This window comes from Microcaecilia unicolor, chromosome 11, assembly GCF_901765095.1.
Source record: "Microcaecilia unicolor chromosome 11, aMicUni1.1, whole genome shotgun sequence".
Taxonomy (NCBI): Eukaryota; Metazoa; Chordata; class Amphibia; order Gymnophiona; family Siphonopidae; genus Microcaecilia; species Microcaecilia unicolor.
The window spans coordinates 39,729,257-39,748,334 of NC_044041.1; the positions used below are offsets into that span (position 1 = coordinate 39,729,257).

At 43.3% G+C, this 19,078-nt stretch overlaps 1 protein-coding gene across 4 annotated transcripts in view; it reads right to left on the reverse strand.

Annotated features, from left to right (window-relative positions):
* Window positions 1-19,078, reverse strand: part of PITPNM2 (phosphatidylinositol transfer protein membrane associated 2) — a 432,451-nt gene that overhangs the window by 137,599 nt on the left and 275,774 nt on the right. For all 4 annotated transcript variants that reach the window (XM_030220215.1, XM_030220217.1, XM_030220216.1 and 1 more), the window contains exons 4-5: window positions 18,523-18,644; window positions 8,185-8,418 (exon numbers count right to left, since the gene is read on the reverse strand). In XM_030220215.1, the coding sequence (XP_030076075.1) occupies window positions 8,185-8,418; window positions 18,523-18,644 (356 nt within the window). The remainder of the gene's footprint in view (window positions 1-8,184; window positions 8,419-18,522; window positions 18,645-19,078) is intronic.

Below are 19,078 nucleotides of genomic sequence, written 5' to 3' on the forward strand. Positions count from 1 at the left end.
GCTAGGTCAGCAAAACCAAGATAAATATAAAACCCCTGCCAGGATTACTTGAACAGAGGGCTCATTAACACTCCCCAGACTTCAGGTGCCTCTCTTTCTTAAAACTAGATCTTGAAATTCCTGCTATTTTAAGACACCATTGCTGATTGACAGCTCCCTTAACACCTAGGGTGCCATCACCATTTCGCCATTATGATGTAGCTAGGGCACCCTATCAAAATATGTTCTTGAAAGATTCAGCAATTGGAAAGGGCTCTAGTTCTGTTAAGACTGAGGCTTGAGAAATATCATTTACTGAGAAAGTGCCATAGGGAAGATTTTCTATTTCTATCAGGCTCCTGCTGCAATGTTCAGAGAAGAGCCCCAAATCAGATCATGGAAGAGTCAAGCAGGAACCTGTGGACACATCATGGTTTTTCAAACACAAGTATCCACAGGGAAGCAGCTTAAAGTACAATTTGAAATTGATACAAGAGTACTAATGGCTTGAGATTTCTGCTTTCAAAATATTGTAAAAATGCTAGTTCTATTTTAAAATAGAACTATGCAATCAGGAGATTATTCCTGCACCAGCATTACAGTGCTGTCCATTAAAACACCAGGGGCTTCTTTTACAAAGCCTTGTGGCATATGAGAGGAAGCCCACAGGAATTGAATGGGCTTCCTCTCATTTGCCGCATCGAGAATCGGCAGCGCGACTTTGTAAAAGAAGCCTCGAGGGCAGTAGCGCCTGGCCATGTATTTAATCAGACTCTGTGGTCGAGTCCATAGGGTGCGAGGAAGGAGGAGCGATAAGAATTAGTGCGGCCACACAGAAATATACACTTGGCCACAGCAAGTAGGGATCTGCCACAGATTCCTTCACCATGTACACATACATACACATACCAGAAGTAATGTTATAAAAGAGCACCTAGGCCATCAAACCTCATGGCAGGTCCAATGAGGCACATAGCTGGGCCACCGCAAGCTGCCCCCCATCGCACCACCCCCTCCCCATTCATACCACCGCTTCCACCTGCCTGCCCGCCCCTTGCCCTTCTGTCTTTGCTTCCGGGGGGGGGGGCAGGGCCCAGCAAGCCGCTTCCTGCATGCCTGCTCCCATGGTCTGTCCTCTCCTGCTCCTGTCCAAGCCGGGAGTCAGGACCCAGATGATTGAATTACCGTGATATTGCACTAATGCAATCATCTGGATCCTGGGTGGTACGTAAGAGCAGGGGAGGACCTGAAAGCAGGCAGCAAGAAAAAGATTGCTGGGCCCGGGTGAGATTGGGGAATTTTGCCTCCCACCTTCTCGGCAGCCCTGCCTCATGGGCACATGTTGCCTTTAGAAAATTACCCTAGAGAAAAGTAGGTGCACATATTCTCACCTATTCCAAGAAAGGTGCAATTTTGTATGCGTATATGTATCAAACTAAGCCTTTTTTGGATGGTCAAATGACAAAATTATGACTTTCATACTTTGGACACATGCAAAGAGAGAGATCATTAGAGAAAGACATCTTGCTTGGCAAGGTTGAAGGTCAACACAAAAGAGGAAGACCTGCAAAGCGATAGATAGATTTGATATACCGCCTTTCTGTGGTACACCCAAAGCAGTTTACATTTATCATATTCAGATATTTTACAATGATTAGCTGCCCGACTGAACACCAAACAGCTCAGGACAACTATCCAGGGTTGCTAAGAATCAGCATCAACCTGACGGCACATAAGAACGTGTCCTGGTAAGACTAGGCACATGTGTTCATTTTTTATAAAGTATCCAACCAATAGTCAAAATGATTCAAGCGGGCAAGAGAGGCTTCTGTCCGCTTAAATTGCTCATCTGTAGCTAAACGCTGATATTCAGTGGCACTTTAATTGGTTAGTGCCGCAGAATATTCGTGGTTGTGCCTGAACCGCAGCTGGCTAATTTGTGGGTGTTCCGGGGGGGGGGGGGGCCGTGTTGGAGATGGCACTTGTGCGGTTAAGTGCCAATATTCAGCCCTTGACCGCATAAGATACCTGCTTAAATTGGGCCACATAAATAGCAGTTCTATCTTTAAACGGATCAACTTATGTGGTCAAGGGCTCATAAGTTTTAGCGGCCAACATAGAACCGGATAATCAATGCCAGTGCCCAGACAAGGCCTGGCATTGAATATCTGAGAATACAGCCAGCGGTGGCAGACATAAAAATGCCGACTGCCACCGGCTGAATATCAGCCTGTATGTGCTTAAGTGCCAATCCTGCCCCATTCTGCCTATTCAACAGGAGTGGAGGAGTGGCCTAGTGGTTAGAGCACCGGTCTTGAAATCCAGAGGTGGCTGGTTCAAATCCCACTGCTGCTCCTTGTGATCTTGGGCGAGTCACTTAACCCTCCATTGCCTCAGGTACAAACTTAGATTGTGAGCCCTCCTGGGACAGAGAAATATCCAGAGTACCTGAATGTAACTCACCTTGAGCTACTACTGAAAAAAGGTGTGAGCAAAATCCAAATCCAACTAAGAAGATGTTCCACTCAATGTGGAAATTAAAAAGAGTAAGACCTTTCTTCCCAAGAACCGTCTTCTGCAACCTGGTACAATCAATGGTACTCAGCCATCTAGATTATTGCAATGCACTCTACGCTGGTTGCAAAAAGCAAATAATCAAGAAACTTCAGACAGCTCAGAACACTGCAGCTAGACTCATATTCGGTAAAACAAAATATGAAAGCGCTAAACCCCTACGAAAAAAGATGCACTGGCTTCCACTTAAAGAACGTATTACATTCAAAGTATGCACCCTAGTTCATAAAATCATTCATGGAGACGCACCAGCCTACATGTCAGACTTAATAGACCTACCATCCAGGAATGCTAAAAAAATCATCCCGCACATTCCTTAATCGTCATTTCCCAAATTGTAAAGGTCTCAAATACAAACTAACGCACGCGTCAACCTTTTCCTACCTGAGCACACAATTCTGGAATGCGCTGCCGCGCAAATTAAAAACGATCTATGAATTAGCTAACTTCTGAGTTCTACTGAAGACTCATCTCTTTAACAAGGCATGCAGCAATGATCAATAAATATAAACTCCTATACGTACATTCAAAACTGCCTCTACTATATCTACTTGCCAAAACACTACCATGTTTTTTCATTATCATGATACCCAAGATCCTGTAACTACTACTAAATGTATACTTTCTTATACAACTCTTATATATTTCTTAAATACTTCTTAATATGTTTGTTTGTTAATTTACTATCATATTTTATCATTATCATGCTACCCCAAATCCTTCAGTTAACACTAAATGTATACTTTTTCATGTATTTCTGTTACTCATGATGTATTGTAAGCCACATTGAGCCTGCAAAGAGGTGGGAAAATGTGGGATACAAAGGCATCAAATAAATAAATAACGTAGGCACCCATGTACCTTTATAGGCACCTAGATGTATCCTCAGTCGCACACAAATTTACAAAGAGAGGTGTGCGTATGTACATATATTCTAATAAAATATATATGCAGGTTGCAATTCCACTCTGGGAATGCCTACATGTGGAGAAAAGATAGTATGAACAATCTCGTTGACACATGTACTTATACGCCCGTATATCCTCTGTTCTACGCAAGTCATTTTATTCATGTACAACATGCTTCACATACTGAAATGCTTTTTAAAAGTGACTCCTTATGAGGGTTAATGGTAAACAAATCAGCTTATGTCTTTATACAATACTAATGGTAAAGCAGCAGAAATCATGCCTAGAATGAAGCCAGGGACATGTGTATAAAGTACGTAGACATGCATATTTTTATAAACACATGCAAATCAGAACCCTACTCATGCTCTGACCAATATCTGTCCCTGAAAATACCTTCGGGCGGTTTGTGTGAAAAGAGGCACTTTCCTGGCGCTGTGCATGCCATTAAACAGGCAGCCCCTGGGGTAGTTTAATAAGGGCTTTTTTACATGCAAAATTACCCCCCTATGCATCTGTGTGTACATGTGTAACCCCTGGGAACATGTTCTAAAAGCCCACTTGAGCACATAAAACACTATTCTACCAGCTCATGTCCCTTACAGACTTACCCCCATTGAAAACATTTCCAGCTATAGCAATCCTCGGTTCAGGTATTTTATCCCTAGGCTTGGGCACTCAGCATGGCCGAATGTTCCACATTTCATCGTCCGTCTGGCTGAACTGGTGTCGCATCATGCCTTGGAAATCTGTGAGTGCCTTTTTGTTTCCATTTGCATCTTTGCTACAATCCAGCCCATCTGCCACTGAAACCTAAATCGGCTGGATGGGCTTTTTCCATCATTGTGTTCTATATTCACTTCATTAGTCAGACATGCAATTTTACCCCCGACTCAACGCTTGCACTCCTCCCTCCCTTTAAATGTTCCTTTTAAAAGTTGGGTCTGCAGGTACAGTGGCTTACCTTTCCAGGACAGCACACCAATAAACTGCAGAACATCTAAATTGATCAAAAGTCCTGTGCCTGCAATATTTGTATTTCTTGTTAAGCCTAACTATAAATGTGAAATGGGGAGGGGGGGAGGGGGGGAGTGAGTTAGGGGAAGACAAACCAAACACATACAGCTGAAAAACAGTGTTCCTGTGCCATCCCTGACACAGGCAGAAATATTCTGATTCAGTCCTTCATATCATTTCACAATGGATAAATACATTAATCCCAGCAGCAACCAAGCCTGTGTTTAGCCATGAGCTTATTTTCTCTCTGTACCATGCACAATTCAGAAAGAATCTCAAGCTACTCCAGCTTTGTAGAAAGGTCTACTAGACACAAAAAAAGAACTGCATTAGTTTCCTTTGTTGTGGCTAAAATTAAAAATTGTCATGCAGGACATTTTAACATACAGGTCAGAAATGGGTTTTCCTATACCATACAATGGCTAAGAACATAGATCCTCTGCCCAGCCTTACTGACGTCTTAAGCAATCCTGCATTTTGTTTTTCTATCTGCTGAGGAGGGTAAAAACATAATGGAGATTTCTGTTTACCTGTTTCCATACTGGGCCTATTTTCTTCAGTTTTTAGGCTCCCTTTTGCAGAAGATCTGTACTCCCTACTTATCAGAGACGTGTTGATATAGTAACTCCCATATCGAACACTTCAGCAATGCTATTGAACCCTTACAGAAGAAAATGCAAGAGATCCTTCTCTTCACACTTACATGGACTCAGTACAAAACTGGTACATAGTCATGTATAAGATAAAAACAAAGGAGGAGCAAAACCTCACAAAACCGTAGGCAGTAAGTACAAAAGCGAGGTGAATCCAGAAAGGATATCAAACAATTTTTATCATAAGCAAGATGAAAAACGAACCGACACGGCCGTGTTTCGGCACAAAAGGCCTACATCAGGGGTCCAGTAAATCTCTAATGTTATGGCAAAGCATCTAACAATAGAGTATGGTCAACATCCAAGTCGTTGAATCCTCAATGGTACACAAAGGCTGAGCTGAAAAAAGTGATCTGACCAGTGTCACGGACCCAAGCTGTTCAGACGACTTTTTGCAGCTCAGCCTTTGTGTACCATTGAGGATTCAACGACTTGGATGTTGACCATACTCTTTTGTTAGATGCTTTGCCATAACATTAGAGATTTACTGGACCCCTGAGGCAGGCCTTTCGTGCCGAAACACAGCTATGTCGGGTCGTTATTCAGCTTGTTTATAATAAAGACTGTTTGATATCTTCTCTGGATTCACCTCACTTTTGTACTTACTACACAGACGTGTATGTCAGGATTTTAATCCTCTTCCAGAGAATGACACCCTCCATAGGTGCTGTCTTATATGAACTTTGCTGCTTGTCAGTAGAAGCTTGGATCCCATTTAGGTTTCATTGCTTTGTTTTGCTCCTCATTACATGATTTGGATAATTATTCTACTTCCAGCAAATAGTACATTGTTTAATCTATATTTCCCTGGAACTAGAGGTATTCAATCTAAAAAACTGACATCATCTATTTTTGGATATCAAGCAGCATATAGATGGAATACCCTTCCTGTCTTTTTAAGAAATAATACCTATTATTTACTTTTCTAACAAAATTTAAAAATGTTGTTCTATGACATAATTTTTTTAAATTATTATATAATTGTTTTCTGTAATATCATAGGAATGCCTGAATTTATTCTTTTAAACTGGTACAGTAATGAGCAGACAATATGTCTCGTATTAGTATTAACAAAACTAGAAGTCAACCTTCTATTGAGTTTGTTCAAGTTGACTTATTGAACCTACAAGAAAGTCATTTCACGAAAACTGGGCAGGATGACTAAGCTTTGTTTATTGCCATCCTTTCTTCTCAGCAATCAAGAACTCTTTTACTAGAATGGATTGTGGGGCAGGGGCGTAGCCACGGGTGGGCCTGGACGGGCCCAGGCCCACCCACTTTCCCTCCAGGCCCACCCCAACATCGTCGTACCAAGGCGGGGCGATCCGCCCCGCCAGCGTCGCAGCTCCGTCGAGGAGCAGACCACCCGGAACCGGACGGTGAAGCACCTCGCATTAGCTGCTCTCTCTACCCTGCTCTGTGCTGCTGCAGCTGTAAAGCGATTTGCTCATCGGCCCTTCCTTCACCGTGTCCCGCCCTCTGATGTAACTTCCTATTTCCGCGAGGGGGGGACACGGTGAAGGAAGGGCCGATGAGCAAATCGCTTACAGCTGAGTGCAGGCAGAGCAGGGCAGACAGAGCAGCAGACGCGAGGTGCTTAAGATGGAGCATTAGCAGCAGTGGGGTGTCAGAGGGAGGGGAAGGGAAAGAGGTCAGATGCTGGAAGGAAAGGGGAAGATGGCAGAGGGGACAGGAGCTGGATGGGAGGGTCAGAGTGAGAAAGGGAAGGGACACGTGCTGGTTGGAAGGAGGAAGAGAGGGGCTGGATGGGATCCTGAAAGAAAGAGTCAGAAAGAAGGGGAGGAGGAAGATTTGGAAGAGACAGTTACTGAATGGAGAGTGGGAAGGGACAGGTGCTGGTTGGTTGGAAGGGAGAGAGCTACTGGACATGGGAGGGAGAGGAAGAAGGGACTGGAGGGAAGGGACTGGCTGGAAGGGAGAGAGCTACTGGACATGGGAGGGAGAGGAGGAAGGGGCTGGAGAGCTGCTGGACAAGGGAAGAAGAGGAAGAAGGGACTAGTGGGGAGAGAGCTGCTGGACATGGGAGAATAGGGAGAGAAAGAGGGGAGATGGATGAAAGGATGCAGAGAAAAAGCGGAGAAACTAGAAGGATGTGGACAGAGGGAGGAGACTGAACAGAAAAGGGTAGAGAGATAGACACTGGATAGAAGGAGAGGGGAGATAGAGACACTAGATGGAAGGATCAGGAGAGAGGGTAGATGAGTGGAAGGATAAGGAGAGAAAGAGGGAAGACACTGGATGGAAGGGTAGGGAGAAAAAGGAGACGCTGGATGCAAAAGAAAGAGGGGAGACACTGGAAGGATGGGGAGAGAAAGAGGGGAGCTGCTGGATGGAAAGAGGGAGAGGACAGAGTAGGGAAAGACTGGAGAATAAGAGGAAGGGGCATGTGGAGATCAAGGGTGAGGAAAAGATGAAAAGCCATAGGTGACGAATGGACAGGAAACCCTGGCAAGAGAAAGACGAAGGAAAGCAGAATCTAGAGACTGGGAGGAACACAATGAGAAAACGTAAATGGCCATACAACAAAGGTAAAGAAAATTATTTTTAATTTAGGATAAAGTAATATGGTACCTGTGTTAATAAAGTTTCAGAGACCAATACTTCCTTCCTTAGGTCAGGAGAGGATACCATAACAGCATTATACTGACCTGAGGCAGGAGGTTTTGGCCTCTGAAAGCTCATTGAAAACGGTGTTAGGCTATTAAATAAATTATTTTCTGAAATCTGATGCACTGAAAAGCAGCACTTTACCCCTGCGTTACAAATGCATCTGATTAGTGTGACTACATTTTGCTGGGGAACCCTAGTAGCGCTCTAGAAAGGTTAAGTAGTAGTAGTAGTAGTAGTAGCCCCCGTTTCATTTGCATCAGAAACGGGGCTTTTTTACTAGTTTGCCCATATTTTTGTTTGTGTTTTATTTTGTTTGGTTTTTAAGAGCAGTTCAAGGATTCTAGCAAATACTTTATAACAGCTGACTGAAGCTATTTCCCTTGAAGAGAAAACAAGCTGCTAACAAAATAACCAATACTCACCAACGTCATGGATAAACCTTTCAATTTTGGATTGCATCCCCCAGTATCTGAACTCCACTTTACAGAGTTTATATGCACACATAATCGGGTATTTGCCAAGATTGTTCCTTTGTTCCTCTATCCAGTCCTCAGACAAGGGGCCTCTTTTAGTTTTCAAGGACTTATAAAGCTTTGGATCTTCTTCTGCCTTGTATTCGTGGGAAGGAATTGAATCTTTTACAATATCGATGGGATCTGAGGGTGAAAGATAAAACAGTGAAACAGGACACAATAGCAAATAATGACCAAGGGTCACATACAAAAATGTTGGCAATTCTGATGCCCCAGTTCTTTCTGGGTTCAGCTTTCCTCTGTTTCACCCATGATTTCAGATGTTATTCACGTTGGGCTCCTTTTACAAAGCTGCGGCAAAAGGGGGCCTGTTTTTGACGTGTGCAAAGGTCCCCTTTTACTGCAATGGGTAAAAGGCAGATTTCCCTTTTCTTAAAGAAATGGCCATTTCGGGGAGGAGCATTTACCACCACCCAGTGAGGTAGCAGTAAGGACTCCTGCGCTAACCCGGTGGTAACTGGGAAGCGTGCAGCACTGCCCGATTACTGCTGGGTACACACCGGCGCTACAAAAATTCAGATATTTTTGCAGAACCAGAAATGGTGCGCACTGGGGGAGGGAACTACAGCGGGGCTACTGCAGTAGCCTTGCGGCACTTCCCTTTTAGCAAGTGGTAAGCCCACATTAGGCTTACCGCCGCTTCATAAAAGGGCCCCTTTATATATATATTAAAAAAATTTTTTTTTTTTTTATTTATAGCCATTTAAATTTTTACACGCGATAAAACAACTTGTTGGAAATACAGAGAAAGTAATATATAGGAATTATTTCAGTCAGGTAATTCTATTCTCTTCCTTAGACCACTAAATAGGGAGAGTGAAACAAGACAAGGAGATCAATTAAACAATAAACAGAAAAAAAATGTGGTATTAACCTGATTATCCCCAGGTATTACTCGTCTAATTCATTATTCCACATTGATCATCTGGTTGGCTTCTTCAAGGCCAATACGGTGTAAAGTCAAATCATTTCATTGAAAACATACTTATTGTCCAATATTAGTTAGAAATAATACATCTGATGACATTCTTTCTCTTTTAAAAACCAGAAGTTATTTAACAATACATATACTTAAGTCTCTAATTCAAATCCCACTGATTAAAGTAATCCCAGTTTTCACAGGCTTCACTCCTTTTAAAGTAATAATTGAGGAAATATTGGCCCCATGACATTAAATTGGGTCAGTATTAAACCCTGCGTAGAGTGATTTTTTTTTTAATGCTGACTTCTTAGGTGTTGCTACCTAGATAGGTGGTAATGCTGAATGTATGTAGAAAGTGCTCATCCCCAGCCACTACACAAATGGCCAAAACTATTGAGAGGATTATATATTCACACAGCTCGAAGAAAAAATGCACTGCACAAAATAATAACAAATGCCCCCAGAGTACTACTACTGCTCATATACATCAAGTGAATGATAAAAACACTTTGTTTCTTCTTTTATAGTGTGTGTGCTGCATTACTTATCTCATATTCTTTCCAGCAATTTACCAAACGCTCCCGTAGGACCGAATCCTTATAGAAAGCTAGTGAAAATTGCCAACGACTACGCCTATTACCAGAAGCTCCTATAGTCCAATCTAACCATACCCAAGAGTGATCTGAGATGACATATGGGCCTAACTGCCTGCACCACCTGGTCAAATTCCCTTTTTGAGATAAAAATATAATCTATTCTGGCCTGGGTAGAGTGGGCTCTTGACAGGTGTGTGTAATCTATGTCCATAGGATGTAGTTCCCTCCATACAGCAACCAATTCTAGCACCTGACACAGTTGTCGCAACCCTCCATTAGCATAATAGGGCTCTTTGAAGCTACGTCTCGAGCTATCTATATCTGGATCCCACACCGCATTAAAATCACCTTCCACCACTAAAGAAGAGTGCCTATGTTGCATCAAGAGACCAATCACTTTCTTGTAAAATTTTTTGTCATAGTGATTCGGAGCATAAATATTACATAAAAAATGTACAACGATTGATTACCAAACACAAAAAAGGGGGTCCAAATCTCCCGTAAAAACGGAACAAACCACAAAAAATGGCGGAAGATAAACCAAAACAAACCAGAAACCAAGGGAGTAAGATCGCCAGAAAAGTTTACCGCGATTGATTAAAACTTCTACCAAAATATATCTGCCAGCAGGATCTGCCTCCAACACTTGCGCTTTCTCCACCACCCCTTTCCTAAATAAGATCGCCAACACCCCCCTTTTACTTTTGTGCATCAATCGCCAGGCATTCCCCCACCCACCAAGTTTTAAGGTTAGTGTGTTCCAAAGCATTAAGATATGTTTCTTGTAATAAAGCAACATCAATATGACTCCTTTGTAAGTGTTGTAAATTTTTGAACGTTTAATAGGCGAATTTATACCCCCTACATTCCAAGATACTAACTTCACTCTGGAGGTAGTGTACTAAGGCCAACCATAATGAGTCTAACTAACATTAGAAACCAGAGAGAGCGACCCACAAAACATTAGGTGTTATCCACTCCATCCGCTCCCTTCCAAGTACCATTCCCAGCTTCATACTCCTGTACTCCCCCTCTCCCCCACTGCCCAACAACCCACATCCGACCCTCCGCAACCCCCTGCAATAACATTCTCCCCATGGGAACAGCTATGTATAATACCTCCCCTGGACCCCATTTACATTCATTCCTAAACACCATTAAGCATCCACTCCCACACACAAAAAAAAGAGGAGGGGGGGGGGGGGAATCTCCGGCTCCCGCTCCCTCCACAAATCTAAAACATACTCAAATATCCAATGTCATATTCCCCACTGTTCAATAACGTATCCCCGCCCCAGAACAACTCAGCAAATTAACCAAGCCACCCCTCTGAACAAAACTTCACTATTACATAATGAACCAGAATTTAGTATCCAAATCGGAAGTACAAAGGCCCAGTCAAGTCACTGCCCCTTGCGAGCCCTCCACTCGATCAAGAAACTCAAGCTTCCTCCACCGATCTGAGGCTCCTCGTCGATCCATTGTGAGTAATTTTAAGAATAGCAGGGTATAGCAAAGCAAATCTGATTTTCATAGCAAATAACTTTGAGCAGATTGGAGTGAATGCCTTGTGCTGTGCTGCCACTCCAGCAGAATAGTCCTGGAAACATAAAACTCGTTGATTTTTATAAGACAAAGATCTCCCCATTCTCAATGCTTGAAGAATCACCTATTTATGGAGGAAGTTCAAGAGACCTGAGGACTAGGCGAGGAAGGTAAGCGAGGCCCCACTCGGTGGGCCCTCTCTATACACAAAGGGCCTTTGCGTTCTGATAGATTGAGTTCCTTGACCAGCCACAATTCCAAAAAGGAAGGTAAATCCTTGTCTCTAATCGATTCTGGTAATCCTACCAAACGCAGATTGTTCCTACGCGAGCGATTTTCTAAATCTTCTGCATTGACTTCCAGGGCTGAAATCTTTTTAGTCATTAAATCCTGTGTCCCCTCCACTTGTGTTACATGATCTTCCACAGTGCTGGTACGGCTCTGAAAGACCACACAGTCTTTAGACAATTCCTTAATCTGGGCATGCAAACGCTAATTTTGAATCAATTGGGGACAAACGCCTCTCTAACAACTCCTCGAGAACTGCGGACATTTCCGCAGTTATCTCCGCAACCCATGATGATGACACCGAGGGTCCAGCAGGGTTAGCAGGCACCGCCATTTTTTCTCCTGTCGACTTGCCTCATGCTTTTTCTTTGTGCGCCAATTTCGTCGCCATCGCACCAGTCCCGGACAAAATATTGCGTTCCAGCAGTGCCTCTCCCTTATCAAAAGATCCCGAAAAGCATTTGTGGGAGCAGATACCCTCGTTCAGCTATTGGGGATATCCAGGGGTTTGGAGGAGCTCTGACTTGTGTCTCACTCCGTCCATGGCATCACCTGGCGTCAATACATTTAGTTAAACTGTTTACTTTAGGACAGCCTTTCTACTGGTCTAAATTATACTGATTAGCTATAAGATCACTGGTTGAATATTGCTGCTCTATGTACAGCTAGGAAGAATGTCCTTACTCCATCCCAGTACTATCCAGATAGAGATGGAGCATTTAGTTTTTGGCAGCACTACCTGGAAATTCATAGACATGGGATAGATATTCAAAAGGGTTTAACCAGGCAGGTGATGCTCCTTCCCAGTTAAACCCTACTGAGCTAGCTGGCTGCCAATAATCAGCGGCATGTAACCAGGTAGCGCCACTAAATATCAATGATAACCAGCCATCCCATAATTGGCTAGACAGAGCAGAAACTTATCCAGTTAGCGGCGATATTCAGTCCACTAACCATTTAAAAAAAGCATAAAATTAGGACAACAAAACAGCTGAGTTCACCGGGCACCAATCTGAGTATTGGCCTGTGCCTAGTTGTTAGGTTTTCAAAACTGGAACTAGGTTGTGAGCCCTTGGGCCACTGTCGAGGAGCGGCAGTGGCAGGCAAAACCACCCCCAAACCGGAGACAAGGCAGAACAGGCACACTTAAACTTCACCTGCGCTTGGCCGCTTTTCACCAGGAGTTGAGCCCCTGGCTGCAGGCGGCCGGCAGGACTTACTGGGCAAGGCAGGACTGGAAACCAACAGACTACATACAACAAGTCAGGACTAAAAGCTGCAAACGCAGCCACTAAACAGAAACACAAACACTGACAAACGAACGACAGAACTGAAAGCTGCCAGGCAGCCACTAAACAAGAAACACAGAGAACCCAGAACTAGACACAGAAATACAAACAAGAGGCAAGACTAGGACAGTACAAGCTAAGCTACACAAAACTAAACTAGCATCAGACAGGGAACTAGAACAAGAAACTAGACTAACCAGAAGTGCAACAAGCACCAACATACCAGGGCCTTAGGCGATGCAAAGGCAGAGAATTTCCAACTGACTAATAAGCAATCACCAGGTAACTACGGGTGCTGTGTAGGTTCAAACAAAAAGAACAAGTCTGGCAGTCTGGAAGATCTGGACTGGAATGGGCTGAAATCTGGAACGGGTGACAGTAACTAGTCAGTCCATTGCAGCCACCAGGTCTGGCCACCAGGTGGCGAGATGACTGAGAGCCTGAAACATGGGCAGAATCGTAACACTGGTTAACTGCCGGGTCAGCAGACATATCCAGAAATTCAATGCCAGGAGCTGTGAATGCCCTGGCATTCAGGCTTAGGTCAGCCCACAGCTGGAAGCCATGTATATCAACCTCTATGTTTAATGGCAGTCATTAAACATATAAATCTCTTTGAATATGGGTCCATATATTGTCTGTACTAGTGCTAATGTGTATTGAAGTTTATGTACAAAGTATAATTGAATTTCTTGTTTGATGCTTTTGCAAGAGATGTTAAATCAAATAAATAAATGACATTACTCCCCAGTCCATGCTCTGCTTTCTTCTCTTTTTCTCTCTGCCATTTTAACTTCTCAAAACCATTGCCCTAGGTAAAAAAAAAAAAAAAAAAAACCTTAGGTGTCCTTTTACAAAGGAGCGTTAGCGTTTTTAGCGTGCGCTAATACTAGAGATGCCCATATATTCCTATGGCATCTCTAGCATTTAATGTGTGCTAATCATTAGCATGTGCTAAAAATGCTACCGTGCCTTTGTAAAAGGACCCCTCAGATTGCGAGCCCTCTAGGGACAGAAAAGTACCTGCATATACCCTGGGATTTTATATATTGTGCCGAGATTTCCACACAGAAATCGAAGCGTATTCCATAAAAATGTGCATAACTTAATTAGTTAACAAGCTAATCAGGGCTGATAATTGGATGTTAACCAATTATTAGCACTAATTGGCATTAAATAGAATTTATATGCACTACTTGTTGAGCGTATTCTGTAACGTGGTATGCGTAAGTATAAGTCACACAGTTGAAAAGTGGGCGTGGTTATGGGCGTTTCTAAAATCTATGCGAGTGACTAATTTAGGCATTGGGATTTTATACCAGGTTTTATTTGACGTAATTGACCGCGACTATATTTAGTTGCATGGACCGGCGCTCAGCGTATTCTATATACCGCGTGGAAATTTAGGCTTATTCTATAAGGTACGCCTAGATTAAAGTGTTCTTTACAGAATACCTCTAAATGAATTTCATTTTGGCGCTGAAGTTTTAGGCGTGATACATAGAATCTAGTCCATAATGTGTACAGCGCTGGATACGTCTAGTAATGCTATAGAAAATCATTATTAGTAGTAGTAGTAAAACCTGTCTTCCCCTTAGTTCTAATGTGACAAGAGCAATAAACATTAAGTGGAATTGTGCTTCTTTTTATGTAACTTCAGAAACAGATACTGGAATTGTTTATATAATGCTGCAAGAAAAACAGCATTTAGGGGCCAGAAACATTCCTATGGAAAAAATACAATTGCAAAGGTCTTTTCAACAATATTTGTTTATTTTGGTTAAAGAAGTTACAGTGTAGCAGGAGGTCATTTGGCAGTTTAGGACTTTTTCTGGGATTTCTTTCTTTGTTTTTTTTAAGCTCTTCTCTTGCCACCTGCAAAACTGTAGCTCTGGCTAAGTGTAGTATTTTCAAACTGTAGGTTTCTCGGATGGCGGAAGGAGCAATAATTCAGAATGGTCACTTGACAGTCCGGCTACTGGTCCAAGTGCCAGGTGCAATTTGTTTAGTCCATTTTTAGTAATGCATTCAGGGCTCAGGAAAGGTTACAAACAGAAAGCTCTGAAAGCTGAAGTCCTCTACCAGACAACGTGCATTAATCTCCTTTCAGAGGAGTCGTGTCTAAAGGGGAGAAGACCGGCCAGTTTCAACACTCAATCATCTTTTCAATTATCTGGCAGATGGGGCCAGAGCAACAGCGTTAGCTGCACCCCTTCAATTAACTTTCAAGCCCCTTAGACACCGCCTTCTGAAGAACTGGATAATTAAACTGAAAATGTGTGACCATCCCAATATTAACTCCCCCCGCCAATAAAAATCCTATCAGGCTTATTTTCGAAAGAGAAGGACGCCCATCCTTCAACGCAAATCGGGACATGGGCGTCCTTCTCCCAGGGTCACCCAAATCGGCACAATTGAAAGCCGATTTTGGGCATCCCCAACTGCTTTCCATCATAGGGATGACCAAAGTTCCCGGGGGCGTGTCAGAAGCGTAGCAAAGGCGGGTCTTGGGCGTGCCTAACACATGGGCATCCTCGACCCATAATGGAAAAAAAAGGGCGTCCCTGATGAGCACTTGAACGACTTTACTTGGTCCTTTTTTTCTTACGACCAAGCCATGAAAAGGTGCCCAAACTGATCAGATGACCACCGGAGGGAATCAGGGATGACCTCCCCTTACTTACCCCCAGTGGTCACTAACCCCCTCCCCACCCTCAAAAACTTTTTTTTTTAAATATTTTTTGCCAGCCTCTATGCCAGCTCTATGACAGCAGTATGCAGGTCCCTGGAGCAGAGGGTGCAGTGCACTTCAGGCAGGCGGACCCAGGCCCATTCCCCCCCTACCTGTTATACTTGTGGTGGTAAATGTGAGTCCTCCAAAACCCACCGTACCCACATCTAGGTGCCCCCCTTCACCTGCAGGGGCTATGGTAGTGGTGTACAGTGGTGGGTAGTGAGTTTTGGGGGGCTCAGCACACAAGGGAAGGGAGCTATGTACCTGGGAGCAATTTCTGAAGTCCACTGCAGTGCCCCCTAGGCTGCCTGGTTGGTGCCCTGGCACATCAGGGAGACCAGTGCACTACAAATGCTGGCTCCTTCCACGACCAAAGAGTTTGCATTTGGTCGTTTCTGAGATGGGCGTCCTTAGTCTCCATTGTCGCCGAAAATCAGAAACGACCAAGTCTAAGGACGAACATCTCTAGGGATGAACTAAATGTCAAGATTTGGGCGTCCCCCACCGCATTATCGAAATGAAAGATGGACGCCCATCTTGTTTCGATAATACGGGTTTCCTCACCCCTTTGCCGGGACGTCCTGCGAGGACGTCCTCAGGAAAGCTTGGGCGCCCCTTTCGATTACGCCCCTCTATGTGGCTTAGCGTGTGCAGATGGCAAAAGTAACACAAACACTTCAGGCATGTCCCACATTAGACCATTTTTGCTGCGTTAGGCACTCGCTAGCACCTGACAAAGCTTAGTAAAAAGGCCCCTTAATTAATATTCATTGAATTTTTCTAAATAAATTCCAAAATACTTGAAATATGAAATCAGGACAAATGTTAATAATACAAAACTGTAAATGCATAACCGTTGTCAAATATATCAAAACCATCCATCCAAATAGTTAGAGGGAATAAGGGGAATTCAATGGTAGTAAAGAAAATGCAAGAAAGAAGGGAAAAAAAAGGATAAATGCAAGATGACATCTTTAAACTTAGTCCAAACATGTTACAATTTTCCGCTGTGTCTTTTCTAAAGATTCTTTCAAGCCATGCATCTCTAATAGGAGATTAATTGGGTTCTTCACTACTTGAATTCTGTGCAATGGGATTTGAAGGCAAGTTCCTCTTTTCTTCCTCATATCTCCCTTTTGCAAGCACTGAAGTGTTTGCTTGCACAATGGATGCACAATTGTACAGATCCCCAACAGGAGCAAACGACAGCTTATTACAGGTGTGGGGACCAGGAACTCCTCAAGCTGTCTCTGAAATGTCTCAGTTTTCTTGAACCAGAGACTGACAGATCTAAAAACCACAATCATCATGTGAAAAAGGACATTTGCCAGTTCCTATCACTGGAAAAGATATTTCCCTATAGCAGGGCTACTCAAATGCAGGGGTCGCAGTCAACAATCCAGACTACCTAGCCTTCCTGTGTGGACCACCATAGTGCCGCTTGTTTTGGCCCTGATGCCATGGCCACAAATACTGGCATCTCACCCTCCTCTCCTTTACCCCCAAAGTTCAGGCCCCCACTCCCACCCCAGGTCCATCCAGAGTCTCTCCCTCTCTTGTACTTTGACAGGTGATTGGCACAGTGTTTGAAACAGGTGGCTTCTGGCTGGATCCGGGCCTTCCCTCAGTCGTGTCCCACCTCCGCTGATAAACCTTCCTGTTTCCACACAAACAGGGCACGATAGGGCACAAGGCCCCAGATCCAGCCAAAAGCCACCTGCTTGAATTGCTGCAGCTGTTGATTGCCTCACAAGGTACAAGAGAGGGGCCCAGGAAGGGGAAGGAGAGACACTGGATGGACTTGTGAATTTATAAAGATCTGCAGAGGAAGGAGGGCGGGAGAGAGAGAGGGATGGAAGATACTGAACTTGTCATAGGTGTGTGGGAGATGGATAAGCCACATTGAGCCTGCAAATAGGTGGGAAAATGTGGGATACAAATGTAGCAAATAAATAAGGAGAGATGCTGCATCCACTGGGGAACGGGAGGGAGAGATGGCTGGTGGTTGGGAGGCGGGGATAGTGCTGGGTAGACTTATACGGTCTGTGTCAGAGCCAGTGGTGGGAGGCGGGGCTGGTGGTTGGGAGGCGGGGATAGTACTGGGCGGACTTATACGGTCTGTGCCCTGAAAAAGACAGGTACAAATCAAGGTAAGGTATACACAAAAAACTAGCACATATGAGTTTATCTTGTTGGGCAGACTGGATGGACCATGCAGGTCTTTTTCTGCCGTCATCTACTATGTTACTATGTTACTAAGATGGCTGGTGGACATGGAGGGAGAAGGAGTGAGGGGCTGAAGAAATACTGAACTTGTCATGGGGTGGAGGGGAGAAGGAGAGATGCTGCATCCACTGGAGCAGGGGAGGGAGAGATGGAAGGTGGATATGGAGGGAGAAGAAATGTTAAATGCATAGGAGACCCTGAAAAGAGGGAAAAAAGAGAAAGACAGAAAAGAGACACTAGGAACAAAACAAATGGAAAAACAGAATGTTCAGACAAGAAAAGATAGAAAAAAGTATTCTATTCTATATTTATTAATAGGTACATGAATAAGTATTAACCCCCCCCCCCCCCCCCCCCCCGGATACATGACGTGCAAGCAGTAGTTTGTGGACCCTGGGTTTCAGACAGCCAAAGTTTCTGGACCTCCATTCAAAACATTTGAGTAACCCTGCCCTATAGCGAAGTTTTTCACTAGCATAGGTGAACCACACCTGTAAGCATAAACCAAACACTTTCATAAATTAAATAATGTGGTCCAAATTTATAATGCTACACACAAAAAAAATACATATTTTATTACATTTTAAACAGTAACTTGTACAAAGATTTCAAAAAGGAGATGGTTACCTAGAATTGTCTGTCTTTTTTCTGTAGGAGAAAGGTTGAATACGTTGACATGGTCTCCTGAGTCTGGTTTATAAAAAGTTTCAATGTCAATAGAGAACTTCTCCACAAAAGGACACGTATACCTTTGTAAAAAAAAAAAAAGTTTCAAAAACATTCCCTTATAATGAATAAATTATTCTCCTGAACAGCATAATTAATAAGGATTTTGGATTCAAAAACATTACGTTTCTCCAACAGAGATCTATGTTTAAATCCATTTATTGACGTAGAAACAATAACTGTGTAACATCATGTAGAGAAGCAGAAAACAAAGAGCTTTCCAACAGAAATCTAAAGCTCATTGTGGAACTTTTAAGGACTTTTCTTCTTCAACTGTTACAGTTTTTCTTAGATATAAACTGTTAAATTGGATAGGAAGCGTTTCAAAATGATAACCGACACATTTAAACAGGTGTGAGAAAAAGGTAGTACTAGAGAGCTGAGAGAATAAGTGGAGATACTGGATACACAAACTGTTAAAACAGTCCACTGAAAAATGCAGACAGACAAAAGGACA